We start from the raw sequence: 16,460 nt of genomic DNA, 5'->3' as shown, positions 1-16,460 counted from the left end.
GCCTCCGGAAGCTCTCTAACTCTAAAGCTGCACTCACTTCACCAGTACTGGGGATTATGCAAATTATTTAATGAATAGTTTAAAATCACATTCATGTTTTCTAGTTTCAAATTATAATATGGGTGGCTCATTTTGCTTTTATGTTTCTTCTCTTACTGGTTTTTGCTGTTTTTGGGGTTTTTTTCCCCCTCTGAGTTTTATTATTCAATTAATAATTTTATTTATTTATTTCTTCATTTTTCTGACTAGTAATAATTAAAGAAAGTAACTTTTTTTTGTACAACAAGAGCATGTGAAGTCTTGAACTGAGATTATTTCCCTCTTTCAGGAATCATTGTTCATGTTAAACGTGGCTTAAGGCAACCAAGTGCTCTGAAGAAGAGGCATTCCATGAACTGATGTGTCTTAACTCCAGAATATTATGTGGGGTTTTATTGTTAATATTTCTCTCCTTATGACAATTTCTCTGTACAACGTGGCACCACTTTAGCAGAATAACAAACATCAACTGCTGAATGTATTAGTACTGTGGAAAGCAATTTAGTATTGTATTGCTGTAAATTATGTCCCTTTACTAGCAGGTTGTTTTATTATGACAAAGATTTCAATTTTATCTGTTCTCATGGATGTGAGGATTTATTGTTTGTGCAAGGTGCCAGCGTACTTGAGAAATGATGAGAGTAGTTCACCAAGAGAATAAAATGTCTGTCTCTCAGAGGAAGGGGAGCAGAATGAATTCAGACATAAACTGGAAGAAGAAAAAGAGAAAGAAACCGTGATGAGCACGTAGGTCACTAGGTCAAATAAACAGGTCAGAGAGGGCTATGAGTTAGAGAATCCTAAATAATATGTATTGATCAAGGAGAGTCAGTGACCACTGCCCTGATCAGTACTTTCAGACAGTGCAATTAGGGATTTATTGAGCATTAAAATTCTTAAAATAAATAGGAAAAGAATGAGCGTTTCTACTTTGTATTTGAAGTTGGGCTTGTATCTGAACTCAAACCTGATTCTGGGTTGTGTCAGTTTTGAGTTAGTCATTTGCACTGAGGTGTAAAAGCTAGGAATATGTTGTGGGGAAAATTTGCGGTCTGCCCTATTCCTTGGCATAGATGAAACGGCTCATTCACCACCCCTCCGCGTGCTTGTCCAGCCAATGTTTGTGTGTTAAATTGGCTACAGGGTCCGTTCTACAAGGGTCTCCGCATCATCTGCTGCAGGCACAGCTGTGATTTTAGGCAGCTGGAGCTCAAACTTCCCTTCGAATATTAAGGATGCACAGCACTCAAGTAGTGTTGGGCTGAAGTTTATTTTCCATGCTTTGCATACAGGTACAGATCCAAACTTAGGATCTAACAAACAACACACAAAACAAAAGCAAGCTTTGTATATACATCTCTCTCTATATATGTATACAGATATAGATATAGATATACCTCCTGAGTCTGCCCACTTCTATGTGACTTCCGATGCCCTCTTCTGCTCTCTGCCTAATTCCAACCACCAGAAAACTATGGAAAGGTGCCTGCTTTTTCAGGAGAACATGCTTGGCTGAGCTCTGTCATGTGAAGCAGAGAAGAACCTAATGAATTCTGAGACCCCCAGGTTCAGACAGTCCTAAAATAAGCAAAATAGCTGGGCAGTGTTTGTAGTTAAATATCGAAATTTAAGGTAGGTGAGATTTAAGTGGATCCTGCCTTCTTCCTCTTTTGGACTTGCATGTCTATAAATACAATTTTTTCTTTTGCTGACAGAGTAAATTATGATTATCAGAAGGAACAAATTCTGTTAGACTGGATGGCCATGGAAAAGCTGTGTTCCTAACTTGTCACTATCTTGCAGTTGAATGGAATTACCTTTTTTTGGAACCTGTGATAGACTTGATAGACAATAGGCCTTTCACATAATTAAACAATTGTCTCAGTCATGATTTTGAAAAATTGTGTTTTCTCTTCTCTGTTGACTTCAGCAAAAGCAGATGCACTTTTGGAACAGATTCTTCATCACAGTCTAGTTCTGTAATGCCTCTGAAATGTCTTCATGGATAAAGCAGTATGAAGACATAGCCAAAATTTAGCTACATCTCCAAGGCTAGGGATGAGCAGTAGAGAACTGCAGACAGGAATGGTGAAGCTCGGGGGTTTTATTTTAACAAAAATTTGCCCTCCTACCCCAAGCTGTGTATGCTTCTGTTTACTTCTGAACTTTGTTACTATATGCCTGTTCAGTGTAAAAAATCAAGAATTTGCACATCACCCATGTTAAAGTATTGTTCACGAGTGTTGCCTACATGCTTCACATCACTCAGATGTGCTGTGACAGGAATTTTGGCAGGATGCATGTGGTACTTTTACAAGGAACTTGCAGACGCACCTGCGTTTGCATGCTGTTTTACACGTGTGTATGAGAAATGTGGCCAAAAATATGCTTCTAAGCAAAAAATTAAAGACTCAGAAGCTGTGTCTAAACTATGTGTTGAAAGGCCACCTTAACAGTGCACCAAGGATTGCTCCCAGCTCATGGCGCTAGGATCCCTCTCCTCTGTGACTGGACTCTTGGGGTGAGCCATGAGACACGGGCATGCGCTCTGCCCCTCATACATGCTTTGACTTCTGCGGGAAGAAAACCTGAGCGTCAGGGATTGCCAATATTCTCTAGTTGCGCTCTTGATTTGGACAATGATGGGACCACAGCTGCCATTTGTACTGTGCGACATAGGCAGAGTGATGTGCAAAATATGCCTCACCCCATATCAATTGACTAGACCTGGGGGCATCATTACTGGAGAACATCTCAGGCTAAAATAGGTAAAATTGTGACATCAGGTACAGAAATACACTCTAGTTTAAATCACTCTTAGATAGGAGATGTGCAAGTGCCTGCAAAATTTCTCAAATAACAATTCTTGATTGCTGTCTACAAAACTGGGAGAGAAATTCAAGAAAGGTCCTACAGCAGTTTGCCACCAGCCTAATTTCACTGAGGAACCCAAGTAACAGCCATAGCTGTCTCTGTAGTCAAGGGAGAACGACTGTGGTGTGATCAGCAATTTATATCTTCTGTGGGCTGACTTGTCCTCAGGAGGTGCCTGCTTCTTCCCATGGTGTCCAGGAGCAGGTTAGGCTCCTAATTTATGTGGTTTGCTTGAGCACCTGAATTAGAAGGAGAAATCTGGGTCATTACTTCTGTAATTTTTGATGAATTCCAACTTTAATTTGAAATTAATCTCTGAAGTTTCCAAAAAAAAACCCCAAACACCCCACCTTTTTGAGCCATCATAGTTGATAGAAGGGACTGCTTTGCTCTTCTAGTTGAAGCAACATTTCTGTATTTTTTTAACCTGTCATAACTGCGGCATCATCAGTAGAAAACCCACTGTGGATCATTGATTTCTAAGTGTATTTAGTATTTAGCTTATTTTTTACTGCCTTTTATTTCTAGTGTTTTAGCAAGGGAATAATAAAAGGGAGTATGTTATCACTGAAAGGGAAAATACATCGTCTATAATCAGGGATAAGCTAAACAATAGTAGAGTATACCTGACGTTTCAGCTCTAGAGAGTCCTCCAAATTGGAGCTAAATGTCGCTTAACTGTTTAAGCCATCAGAGAATTGTGAATGTTAGTCTTGTTTGTTCCTTCACCTTGCTTTCATACAATGTGCTTAATTCCTATTACCAGGAGTGTTTTGCTAAATTACACCTGTTGACGGTCAGATGTTCTTTGATAATTGGCCATGGGGGTGAATAACTACCAAAATTTTGTGTGAACATCAAATATCTGCATACATAAATCCTTAAACTAAAGCATTTTTCCTCCTGTATAGCATATAATTTAATCCATTATTACTGCCGCCTTTAAAGATTGCGTATGCCTGAAAGCAGAAAATTAAATAAATGTTTGCCATTAATACAAATTATTGTGTTTTGACAGCTTGCTAATCAATTAAAGTGAAAATGGTGCCTCACAAATAGTGCAATTGCCTTTCAAGTTTGTTTGGGTTTTTTTTTTTGATGTGCATGAAAATTCTCCTTGTTTGGGCCTTTGAACCGTTATAAGATTTGTCCTCTGTGGTATCTTGATATTCAGAAGCATAAATAAAGCTTTATTTGGGTTCTGGTCTGTTGCAGAATGGATTTCTTAGTATAGTTACCCTATGCATAATCTTAGGAAACATTTGACTATCATGTGCTGCCTATAGATGTTACTTCCACTATGGACTGTTAACAATTAAGCTGCCAGTGAGTGATTTAGTATTGAGCAGAGTTTGACATAATGATTTGCACTTTATGCAATATTCAGGTATGGGCTGTTTCTGGGGAGCTGAGAGGACATTTTGGAGACAGAAGGGAGTCTACTCCACTCAGGTGGGTTACGCAGGAGGGTATACTCCAAATCCTACCTACAAAGAAGTCTGTTCAGGTAAGTCTTCCTCTTTGGTTTTTAAGGAGTGTGAGTGGAATGCTGTCAGATTACGGGTGACAATGAAGAGTAAAAAGAGTGACTGCAGTGATTAGAGTGATTTGATATTTAGTCAGCCTTGGTATTAGCCTTGCATACTGAACTGTAATGAAATATATGGTATGCCCCTCCCATTGTTATCTCCAAATAATTAATGAATTAATGTATGTACAGATATTCTGAGAGGAAAAGAATACCTTCAGGAAATGAATTCTTTTTCAAATATGCCAATGTGTTCTTTAGAAAAAGCATGGGGTTTGATTTTACTTTTGCCCTGTACCTGAGTATGAACAAAAATCAGAAAGCACACATTCTTTCTTTTTCTTTCCATGTAACCAAGAGGTCATATAGAGAAGTCTAGATTTCTCATTTGTGTTATTATTAATAATTCCTTAAATTTTTGTACAGTTCAGTGCACAGCATTCTATCATTTCTATATCAAACCCTTGCATTTATTTTTCATTGCTCTCTTGTACTAATCCTTCTACAGTACTAATAACGTGATCCAGTTTCTTTCTGTGATCTAAACCAGAGAACCACTGGCAGCCAACTGACTAATGTTGCTGTTAAAGCAAATTCCTGCTTTCCTATACTCCTTGGTGGGGAACACCTTGGAGGTTTTCTTTTCGTTTTGTTTTCTTGCTAACGCTTTTTATGCCAAATGCTGAAGTTGATGCACTGTTGTAACTGACAGTAGGTCACAGGGATTTAATAAAAAGGGTGTAAAAAGTTCAGTGGCACAAACAATGGACACTTTAGCAACGGTGCAGAAGTGTAGTAAGACATCCAAAAAACCAGAAACCATCTGGAAATAGTAAAAAATGTGGAAAGAGGTGTTTTAAGGTGGTGTAGGGTAGAACAGGATAGACTATTTCAGTTGGAAGGGACCTACAAGGATCATCTAGTTCAACTACCTGACCATTTCAGGGCTGACCAAGAGTTCAAGTGTTTTATTAAGGGCATTGTCCAAATGCCTGTATTTTATAGACAATACTGTACTAATTGAAAATTGCCTTATACGTGCTAAAACCCCCATATAGATTAGGGATAATTTCTGTTGGGAACATGCAGCAGTAGGCATGCTCCTGAGTGCAGATGTTCAGTGTATATAAATGTAAGCTATAGAACAAAAATAAAAGGATAACATGCCTTTAGCATTAACTGATGGATAGATACCCAGAACTCCTGCATCGCATGGCAATGAGAAGCATCATCTATGGCAGGATCAGTGATGCCTGTCTTGTTTATCCAAATTATTCATTACTTCTGAATACTCTGCAGTCTTGTATTTTGTACTTTCATCATTTGCCTGCATTATCTGTAAGTTTTATATGCATATATGGTCCAAAAGCTATCTGGTAATTATTGTCCACTCTGTTTAATGGCCTGGGTATTAAATAATTAGATTATTTACGTAGGATAGGGATGTGCAGCACAACTTCTCTTTCCCAACAGAGTCACAGCTCCTGTACACTGAGGGTTGTTATGATGGACTGTTGAGTGGTTCCCCTAAGATACTGAGTGCTGGCTGTTGGCCAAGGGGAGATACAATCAGAGGAAAAGATGGTGTAGCCAGGAAAGTAGAAAAAATGTACCATCCTTTCAATTCTGTGCAGTATAAGCTAGTTTTATATTTCAGAATAGCTCCATAGTATTGTGAGCTTTGCATTTGATTGAGATAAAAAAGCTTTTTGTAGCTACTTTATGTGCTGTATTTTATTAATAGTGAAAAAAAAAAAGGTAATTAAATAATAAGAATGCTGGAATAAAGAAATGGGAAAAATCTTTGAAGTCTATTTTCGGATAGTTTTTTTAGTTAGATTTGTAGTGCAAAAACACAGCTGAGGTTATTTTTCTAGTGCTTGTTTTTATACACATTTGCATTATAGATGTTTATATGCCTCCAGATGCTGGACACTGGAGGATTTTTTTGCTCAGAGATATCCAGAAGCATAAGCACATATTTCATAGCCTTGTCTGTGTGAACATAAATGGGATACGTATGTGCTGCATGCTTCTGTTCCTAGCTGTGTAGCTGAGCTGAGTTGGAGAATTTACTGATTTCTACATGCTATGGTTTTTCTACTTAGCTTCCTCTAGCCCTGTATTATTCTGATCTTACTCTGATTATTATTTTTTTTGGCAGGTATTATTTTATCTTTAAACTTACTTTTGGGAAGTGTCTTTAAAGAGAGTTCCCAGTACCTCTGCATAGATATTGCTGTCTGACTGCTTCTAATTGCCATAGTTTTCACTAGGAAGAACAATTCTTTTGAAATAATAGACTTCACTTATGCACTGTGTGATTGCCACTTGCTTTTTCCTCTGTTCTGGCAGGATCATATCTATGGTAAACATTTAACAGTCATGTCCTCTAAATCTAGCTCTCGAAAGGACATCAGAGCCATCTAAACAGTCCAGCAAGTCTTTGAGCTTTGCTTTCAGCCCATGCTGAACTGTGCAGGAGAGTTATTTTAACCCAACACTTTTCTGGCACTCTACTCAGAAGAAAACAAGCAAAAGTTCTTTGGAGGAAACATTTAACACTTCTTCTAAAAGCACATTGTCAGCTAGGCCTCAGGCAAAATGGTGTGGATTTACTCTTTTGTCCATGCTCAGGTCACTCAAAACACATCAGACGATGGTGTTTTTTTGATTCGGTTGCCTAAATGTAGGATTTCATGCCATTTGAGATGTCTGGGAATATGCCACGTGCCACGCTATAGTCACATCTGGCAGTTTTTCGTGGATGACCCAGCTGCCCTTGGACATCTCCAAAGTAACTGGATGCTTATATGTGAACAACTAATTAAAATCTAAGGTATCTATATGTACATTTACTATCCATGATTCTATTGGAGCTAAAGACACAGGCCATGCACTGTTAATTTATGTGCATATGCACTGCCTACATCTCATGGAGGCAGGGGAACGTGTGGCTGCTGAGGCATAAGATTTTCCAATCTCTTGTTCTTGGAGATTCTTGGATGCGTGCGCTGTTTTTGATCAGGTATCGATCATCTGATCCATACACATTATATATCATAGAACATAAAAATGTAGAATGGTTTGGGTTGGAAGGGACTTTTAAAGATCATCTGGTTCCACCCTCCCCCTGCTGTGGGCAAGGATGTCTTTCACTAGATCGAGTTCCTCAAAGCCTCCAACCTGACCTTGAATACTTCCAGTGCCACGACATCCACAAATTTTCTGGGCGACCTGTTCCAGTTTCTGACCACCCTGACTGTAAAAAATTTCTTCCTTATATCTAATCTAAATCTACCCCCTTTCAGTGTAAAACCATTACCACTTCTTCTGTCACTACAGACCTTGGTAAAAAGTCCTTCTTCATCTTTCTAATGAGCCACTCTGTAGATTGAGGAGCCGTGGTAAGGTCTGCCCAGCACCTTCTCTTCTCCAGATTGAACAGCAACTCTCTCAACCTTTCTTTGTAGGAGAGGTAGTCCAGTCTTTTGACCATTTTGGTGGCCCTCCTCTGGACTGGCTCAGACAGGCCCATGTCTCTCTTGTGCTGCAGACCCCAGAGCTGGATGCAGCACTCCAGGTGGGGTCTCACAAGAGTAAAGTAGAGGCAGAGAATGGTGTCCCTCAGCCTGCTGGCCACGCTTGGTTTTCTGCAGCCCAGGATACAGCTGGCTATCTATCTGGACTGCAAGCATACATTGCTTGCTCATGTCTAGTTTTCCATCTGCCAGTATCTCCAAGTCCTTCCCTGCAGGGCTGCTCTCAATCCATTTATCGCTCGGTCTTTATCGATACTGTTGACTGCCTTGACCCAGGTGCAGGACCTCACGCTTGGCCTTGGTGAACTTCATGAGGTTCATGTTGACCCACTTCTCAAGCCTGTCAGGGTCCCTCTGGGTGGTGCCCCTTCCCTCAAGCATACCAGCTGCACACTCAGCTCGTATTACCCGCAGACTTGATGAGGGTGTGCTCAATCCCACTGTCTGTGTCATTAATAAAGATACTGAACAGTCCTGGTGCCCATACAGAGCCCTGAGGGGCACCACTTGTTCCTGGTCTCTGTTTGCTCACTGAGCTGTGACTGCATCTCTTTGGGTGCAGCCATGCAGTCCCTTCCTCACCCATTGAACAGCCCATCCATCAAACCAATCTCTCTCCAGTTTAGAGATGAGGATGTTGTGTGGGACCATGCCAAAGGCCTTATAGAAGCGAGAGACATCTTTTGCTCTTCCCTTACCCACCCCCACAGTCATTTCATGATGGAAGGCCACCAGATTAGTCAGATGAGTTATCCATCAGCTTTCTGCTTGGAAAGCTGATCTTCCTTGCACTGCAAGACATAAAGTTCCTGCTTGCTGATGTACCAGCAGCCAAAAGGGACAGGAGTATGTTCTGTGTACACTGGCTTATAGAGCCTACAAAGGATTTTGTCTTCTTGTGTATTTAGGATGTTCCATAGTGATCTTAAATAATTCTTTGTTTGGAGACCTCTGAGGACGACATTTCCTTAAATACAACTGATCTTACTGTATTGAGGAATTACTGAGATGGAGACTTGGACCACATTGATTGCAATTTAATATTCCGCTTCACTCTTTATACTATGTTTGTTAGTTCTGAGTAAGCATCTTCTATAGAAAACAAGAAAGTGATGTTTCTTTTCTTCATGCTTTTAGTTGATTTTCTAGAAAGGAAGTGTTGTGTTGCTTCAAGTGAACACAGGCCTGTTTTCCACACCCGCGGTGTTGCAGTCTTCTGCCATCATCTTCATTGGATGGACTTCACCGGGAAGCAGAAGTGATCTGCAGCCCTCGTACTAAGCTGTGTGAGGGGACACCATTTCTCTTACAGCACCCAGGTGATGGCTGTCCTGTTACAACACTCTGTTGGTACCCCAGGAAAACTCGAGCTTCTAAGGGCAAGCCTCCAGCCTTCTACGCTTTGAACAGCAGCATGATTCACATCTCCACTGGGGCATGGGGAAAGTCACGATTCTGCTTGAAGGGGTTAGATTGGTGTTACCCCGATCAGATGTGGGACAGGTCATTTGAAGATTCTCCTATCAGTTGGTGCGGTATTGCCCTGTTGAATTGATGTTTAGGAGATAATTGAGTTACTTTGAAGCTTATGAATACAGTGCTGGAAAATTAGTTTTACATTTTATGGTGACAACCATATAGATGAAAACCTGAAAAGGCGTTCTGGAGTGCGTGAAGGATTTTGAGCTATTTTCAGTGCTTTAGTCTAATACATAAATACACCATTTTTGGCCAGCATTAGACAACCCAGGATGTTCATTCAGTATGAAAAATCTTTTCATATTTTGCTTACAGATGTTCAGAACAATTCTGTTTATCTGTATATTCATAAGCTTTTTGAAATCTGCATAGCTCAAGTGGCACTGAAATCAGAAGGGAAAAACTCTGCTGTTGTTATTCATAAACTGGTTATATACAATTACCATATAAAATATGCAGCTAACGATGATTTTCTTAAAAACAGGGCAGTTTCTAGGCTTATGGTTCAAGCTGTTAGCATCTAAGCAGGTAATTTTATTTTGTTTTGAATTTTTTTCTTTGCTTACCTTCCATGACTGTAATGTAAGCAAAATAGATGAATATCCCTGTTTATTATCCAGTATTAGTTAGCGGGCTTAGTGAACACAGCCGTATATTTAGTTAGTTAAACCACTTTGTAATCTAGTCAATTCTCAGTACCTTTCTGAAGCGCAGTCTCTTGTACACAAATCACAATTCTTACTAATTAACAATGCAATATAAAACTATGCTACATGGACTTCGTTTCTGCTTCAAGTTGCATAAAACACTAGATTGTGAAGTTTTTTCACATTTCCTGTGCAGCAAACCCACATTTTTCTGAGGGATAGTGTTGTGTCTTGCATGCCAATTAGTCTTCTGACTGATTCTTATATGTAGTAGTTCCAGTTCTTAAGAAGTCCAGGCTTCCAGAGCTCACCTGGAAGACTTCTAAATAACTGATGGAAGAGAGTGGAGAAAGGCAAAATAAATTTCTTGCTCTGTTACCTCCTATCCCTTTGGTCAGTTGATGATTTACAAAGTTAATTCCATCTCTACTTCATCTTAGTTACACTTGAAAGAGCGGGCGAGGCGACCAGTGAAGCCCACAGCAGGTTGGTGGTTGGCATGTCTGTGCTTTGAGCATGGAGATGCATGCAGGGGGGTTGGCTCCGTGACCTGGGGCTTATTTGACGTGCCCGTGCATAAACAGCGTGATCATGAACACCAACAACAGCAAATCTGACTAGCATTTTTCATGAGTTATTAATAGCAGTGTAGACAAAATGTAATATGGGAGAATATTTCTTCAATCTCAGATTTCCCATTCCACACAAAATACAGATGAATGTCCTGTGACAAGCGACCGGTACGTTGAGAACAGTGCCTTATATTACTTGAAAAGCCCTTCATTTAGACATCGCAACACTATTTCAGAGTGGGTCTGACTCTCCAAAATGTTTAATTGTATAATTAAACTACAAATATTCCTTTCCCTTTCTGTAGCTTATAAAGGGATCTGAAGGTTTTCACGAACAGAAACTAAGTCCACAAGATTAAAGTTCCCAAGCAGTAATGAGAATGGCTCAGAACATTTTCTTTTATTATTAAATCGCTGTCAAGAGAATAGATTCCTGTTGTGCCTTTGTCTGTTCTTTTTTTTTTCTTGTAAGAACAGGATATAGGAATTTTAATGACTTATAGATTCTGTGAAGAATATCAGTGTTCACCGTGCCCTTGATCTGTACAACGTGCCTTGATACAATTGGCCAATTGCTCCACTTCTCCCTTTTTTTTCGCCTGGTCCACCTGTAAAGAAGGAAGGAAAGGTCATCCAATCAAAGTACAAAATACTGTATTGATCAAAGTTAATGTCATGTACTGTGGATATTAGTGTTTTGTATATTTTTTGTAGCAATTGAAGAACAAGGTTTTGTAGAAAATATATAATTTTCATTAACTAGGCCACAGTTAGAGTAAGTTGTGTCTGTAATCGTGAGACTGTAGTCCTAGGATCCTCCTAGATGTGCAGACAAAACCTTGATATAACCCCAAAACCTATAATTTGTCCTCGATGCAATTGGAAAGTCATGAAATAAAATGGATGTACCGATTTTACTTCAAAAAAAATCATTTGGACAGGTGATAGCAGGTGCTGCTGCAACACAACAAGAATTATAACAGATGCAGTTACCTGCTATATTGCAGTTCTACCTAGAAAATTTTCTACGTTGACATTACTGACATGTTGTTTTTCAACAGAAGAGCTTCTTGTTGACCAAGAAAACTTCATTACACCTTAGCATAGTAGGATATAGGAATGTATTCTGTAGATTCATAATTTTTTTTTAAAAAAAGGAGAATAAATATTTTTACCAACCATTGCCTGAAAAACAAAAAAACTCCCTGTCTGCAAGGGATGGCAGCTTCTCTGCTAAGGGGTTCTGCCACGTCTTTAATCAAGGTTAAGTTTATGTTTCCATTTCAGAAATTGACTTCTCAGGGTTAATATCTTGGCCTATTCAGGCTTTAAGAAATCCAGCTTATTATTTAGATACCTGATTGTGCCTTGTGGCAAATTTGAAATCCTAATAGCCTCACTGCTGTCCTCTGTTCCTTTTATCTATTTATCTCAGCATTGCCCATAATCACAGGCTTAGGTTGTAGTAGCAGTATAAATACTAAATATATTATTTATTATTAACAACTTTATTTGAATTGTATTCCACTGAGATGTCTTGTTTCCATCTTTTTTATCTCCTGTTTTTATTAAAGATATATATAAGAGGGAAATGTGATAGCCCCAGAGGCTGAAAGAGCCATTATGACACAAGTCAAAGACAAAATCTTCTGACCTGGAGCCTACACTAAGTTCCCAAAGGACTTTCACTTTCAGAAGAGACTCTGTGCAGGATTAGGCTGTGATGTTCACTATGTCACTGTGCCTGATAACAGAAGATGCAGCAGGAAGCTGCGTCTCATGTCAGGCATGGGAACGTGATGTATTTGTGAAAAAGATTCTATTACCAAGGGGTTCACTGTTGTTATGGCTAGTGGGGGGGGGGTTAATTTTTTTGGGTTTTTTTTTTTTTTTAAATTTTTTTTTTGTTTGGATATGGAGGTGCTTGAAAAGAAAAAAATACCCAACAACAAGGCCGGTCTACTCAGTCTACCAAATTGTCCTCCCAAAATTAGCAATTACTGCAGGTGGTAACGTCATTGAGGTCACTTGTGGCTATTCCTCTCCATAAGACATAAGAACTATTCTTGGTATGCAATATTTGAAGTATCTTGCACAAACTGATATTGCAAGTCAAAAGAGGAAAACAACAAGCAAAAGAATGTCATGAGGAACAGAGATCAGAGATGGAAGAAACCAGGGAGAAGCTACAGCTATTGGGGGAACATTGCTCTGGAAGTAAAGTAGATAGTAGGTCAAATTTGAGTTTTCTCATTTATTGTGGTGTGTTTTGTTATTTTGTTGCTGTTACTGCTTATTCCTCCAGATGAAATCTTTATTGTTTTAGTGACACATGACTGAAATGCTGTGGGGCTAATATGGATATTTCTGAGAATACATTTTTCCTGAAATTAGGAGAGTACTGAAATTACTGTGTGTAAACATAACCCACTTTGGCTTACTGCTTTTATGGAACAGGTTCCTATGCCGACATATAAAAGTTTGTAAACTGAGGACTGCCTCACCAAAATGATTAAGATTTTGCATGATTCTACAAGTGACCTCCATAGTTTCCATGTCTTGGATGAATGATGAAAATATCTAATTACAAGAGTTTAACTTTCTTCTTTTTGGTGAGCTCTGCCCAAGGCAGCTATTGCGTTTCAGTTTATAGTAAGCAAAATTATGATAGTCAAGTTCTCCTGTGTCTTGACATTTTCAGCCTCACATATGTTTCTCTAGGTGAGGAGAATGTGGTACATGAGTAGGACAAGAATTTGGTCCGGTGAAAGGAGAGTCAGAGCCTTTGGGGTCCTTGTGGCTGTACTGCACTGTAGCAAGTTTCTGCATGTGACGTGAAGTAACAGCAGAGTGAAGGACACTTTGAGAAGGATTTTTGGAAAGCCAGAACTCAAGGGAGTTCACACAATTGCTCACGGATTTGCTGTGGGCTAGGCCTTGAGTACATCCATTGTAGCTGTATTCTTTTTAGAAGAGACAAAAATCTCTCAAATGCTTTGCTGCACTAAAAAAGGCAGAGATCGTAGAGCTAGGATAGGCTGTACATTATGATCAAGTCGCAATTTGGGTGTAAGAGAAGTAATGGGATGTCATCTGCAAATTTCTGTTTGAAGTGTCAAAACCTGTTGCTAGGTAGGCTCCATCACTTTGTGTTTGGATGCTGTTGGGTTGGATGCCCCAAGTATTGCTTTAATCACAGTAGTAAGCTATGAAGCCCAAGCTTCTTAGACTATTAACCAGTTTTCATTTGAATACCCAAAGCGATAGAAAATCTGCCGTTTCCCTCGGTAGGAAACATCCCCACAGTAACAGGGTGCAACAGCCCTCATAACTGACTTGTAGAAGGAATCAGCTCTATCTGTTTAATGCTGCAGCAGAGGACTTTACCACCAGAGCCAAAGGCATAATCCACAAGCCACACAAGATACTTCTGACAAAAGATAACTGAGGTACATTTAATACATGGGCTCCTTCTGCTAAGTTTGTTCATCGACTTCAAGATCCTTTTACAGTAATTGTGTCATCTCGTGTGGGATCCATCAGTTCCTACAGCACGGGCAAACAGGGTGGTTCACTGTACTCGATCCCAGGATCTGAGATTTGTTTAATGAAATGTGTTAGCCATAGCTTTTTATTTAAGCTATCTTGCTGGAAATTTCTGGGATATACAATCTTAAAAAGGAAGAAAATAAAGGGGAACTAGTCGACTAGTTGAAATATAACTGCTGTGTTGTTTCGCACCAAGGGTGCGTTTAACATAACCATCTAGTTCAGTGAAAGTCAGCATGAGTTCTGTCTTCATATACCTCACAGTTGCCAGGTATTAGTGATTTAGTGTTTAAAAATCACTGATGACCTTTTCCATATTAATTTGTTTATCCATTTCTTTTATATGATTTCATTTCTGGTCTTCAGAAATATGAGGAGAAATTGTGGTTTCATTAACTCTAGCACTGAACTGGTGCAGGAAGTTTTTTGAAAGACAACTTGCTGTAGTTAAATGATATTTTGCTAAAGGTTCTTCCACAGCAGCTAGGTATCAATAAGTCTGGGAACGAAGTATTTATTCTGAGGCATAAGTAAAAAGAGCTTCATTTGCTTTGCTGACACTCCGCCTTAATAATGAGTATTCCATAGTGACTTGCTGTATCTCTGTACTGTCAGCAGAGCTCAGAGCCACAGGAAAGCTGAGAACAAGATAATGGGAAAAACCAAACAGTAGATCCGTCATAGGAGATTTTTTTTTCTTTCTTTCTTTTTCTTTTGAACGGTTACTGCTGCGAAACACTTCTGTAGTACATCTTTTGAGGCTTTCACTTTGGCACCAGGAAGATTTTCCTTCATGGTTGTATGTCAGATGGCATCAGCCTCCCTGGCCTCATGCACGATGCTACTGGCAGGAGGTGTTTTTTCTTACCCCATAGTTATAACAGTTGCTGTGGTTCATCTACACTGGACTCACATTGTATGTGAACTGTCACCACCAAAAGTATTAAGAGCATATCTCATTTCCACATCAATGAGATCTCTTCAGCCTGTTGATATGGACAAAGTGTCCAGTCTGAGATTTCTGGCCTTGAACTGTACTTCAAAAGGAGGAGAAGCTGCCTGCCTCAGATAGAGTCCACTTGGAGCTGCAGACACTCTTAAAAAAATCAGCAGGGTAAAGTCTCCTGAAAGAATGCTTCCTCTTTGGCTTCTAAAGAATCTTCTGTGTTACCAGCACAAGTGACATCCCTAGAAGGGTCGTCGTGGCTACGCACAGGCTGTATCTCTAGCAGTAAACTGAACAGGGCACAGATTTGAGTGTGGGTATGCGATGAGTTGTACCACTGATTGCTTTGGTAGTCCCTGACATGGTCGTAGCCAGGCCAGTAGCCTATCCTGGACAATTCCTAGGTACAGCTGATGGTTAATATGGTACGGATGCGCAAACCCAGTATGTGGTGTGGATGCACAAACCCTGTCTGAAGGATCAAAAATTCAGTTGCAAGGTGAGTTCTGTTGTGAATTTGGGCATGCAGCCTAGGCCTGTTGTAGTTACTAGTGGATATTTTGCACTGAGGAACTCGGTGGACTCTTTTGAACTCTTGTTTTTGATCTTTGTTGAGGTGTATTGTCTGTACTGACATTCACAACCAGCCCTTTAAACCAGGTGGATCCTAGGAGTGCTCTGGCTGGGAAGATGCAAGATGGAATTACCAGCTTTGCCTCCTTGCCTCTGCATGTGGTTCGTGCCTGAAGACATTTCTGTACCTATTACTGAGCGCAAAAATATATCGTGGCAGTGCTTGCATACACATGTGCTCGCAGTGCTAGCACACAGATCAAATCTGCCTGGGAAAAAAACCAACCCCGACATGTGGCTAACCTTATTTTTTGTCTGCTAGCTCCCCACTTGGTTTTATCCAGTGTTTATTCAGTGAAGCGATTCAATTAGAAACTATTTTTATTTTCTTTCCAAGGAGTGAAAAATGTTAATTGTAGCTGAAATGCCTTCAAGTGATTCTGTTCTAATGTCACATTTCCATAAAGTCTATACGGTTTGCTTTCTGCTAAAATAATACAGAAGAATAGAACAAAAATACTAAAAAAGTGTCGCTAATGTTTTGAATGCTAGACTTGGCATGGGCTATTACCTGGCCTGGTAAAGCACAGGAGAAAAATAGGGAAGGTCCTTTCCTCCCAAAGCGCACCGTGTTAAGACTACGAGAAAAGAGAACAGATTGCTGCAGACAGCTGGAGAAATCAAAAGAAACTATAAAAGAATTTTAATTAA

At 39.7% G+C, this 16,460-nt stretch overlaps 1 protein-coding gene across 1 annotated transcript in view; it reads left to right on the top strand.

Annotated features, from left to right (window-relative positions):
• Positions 1-4,287: 4,287 nt before the first annotated feature.
• The window catches only part of MSRA (methionine sulfoxide reductase A), a 151,685-nt gene continuing 139,512 nt past the window's right edge, over positions 4,288-16,460 (top strand). Inside the window, exon 1 of the mRNA XM_056344718.1 lies at positions 4,288-4,420. Within this exon, the coding sequence (XP_056200693.1) occupies positions 4,288-4,420 (133 nt within the window). The remainder of the gene's footprint in view (positions 4,421-16,460) is intronic.

The sequence above is a fragment of the Falco biarmicus genome, chromosome 6, assembly GCF_023638135.1.
Source record: "Falco biarmicus isolate bFalBia1 chromosome 6, bFalBia1.pri, whole genome shotgun sequence".
Lineage (NCBI taxonomy): Eukaryota > Metazoa > Chordata > Aves > Falconiformes > Falconidae > Falco > Falco biarmicus.
This window is presented reverse-complemented; position numbering and strand designations above follow the sequence as displayed.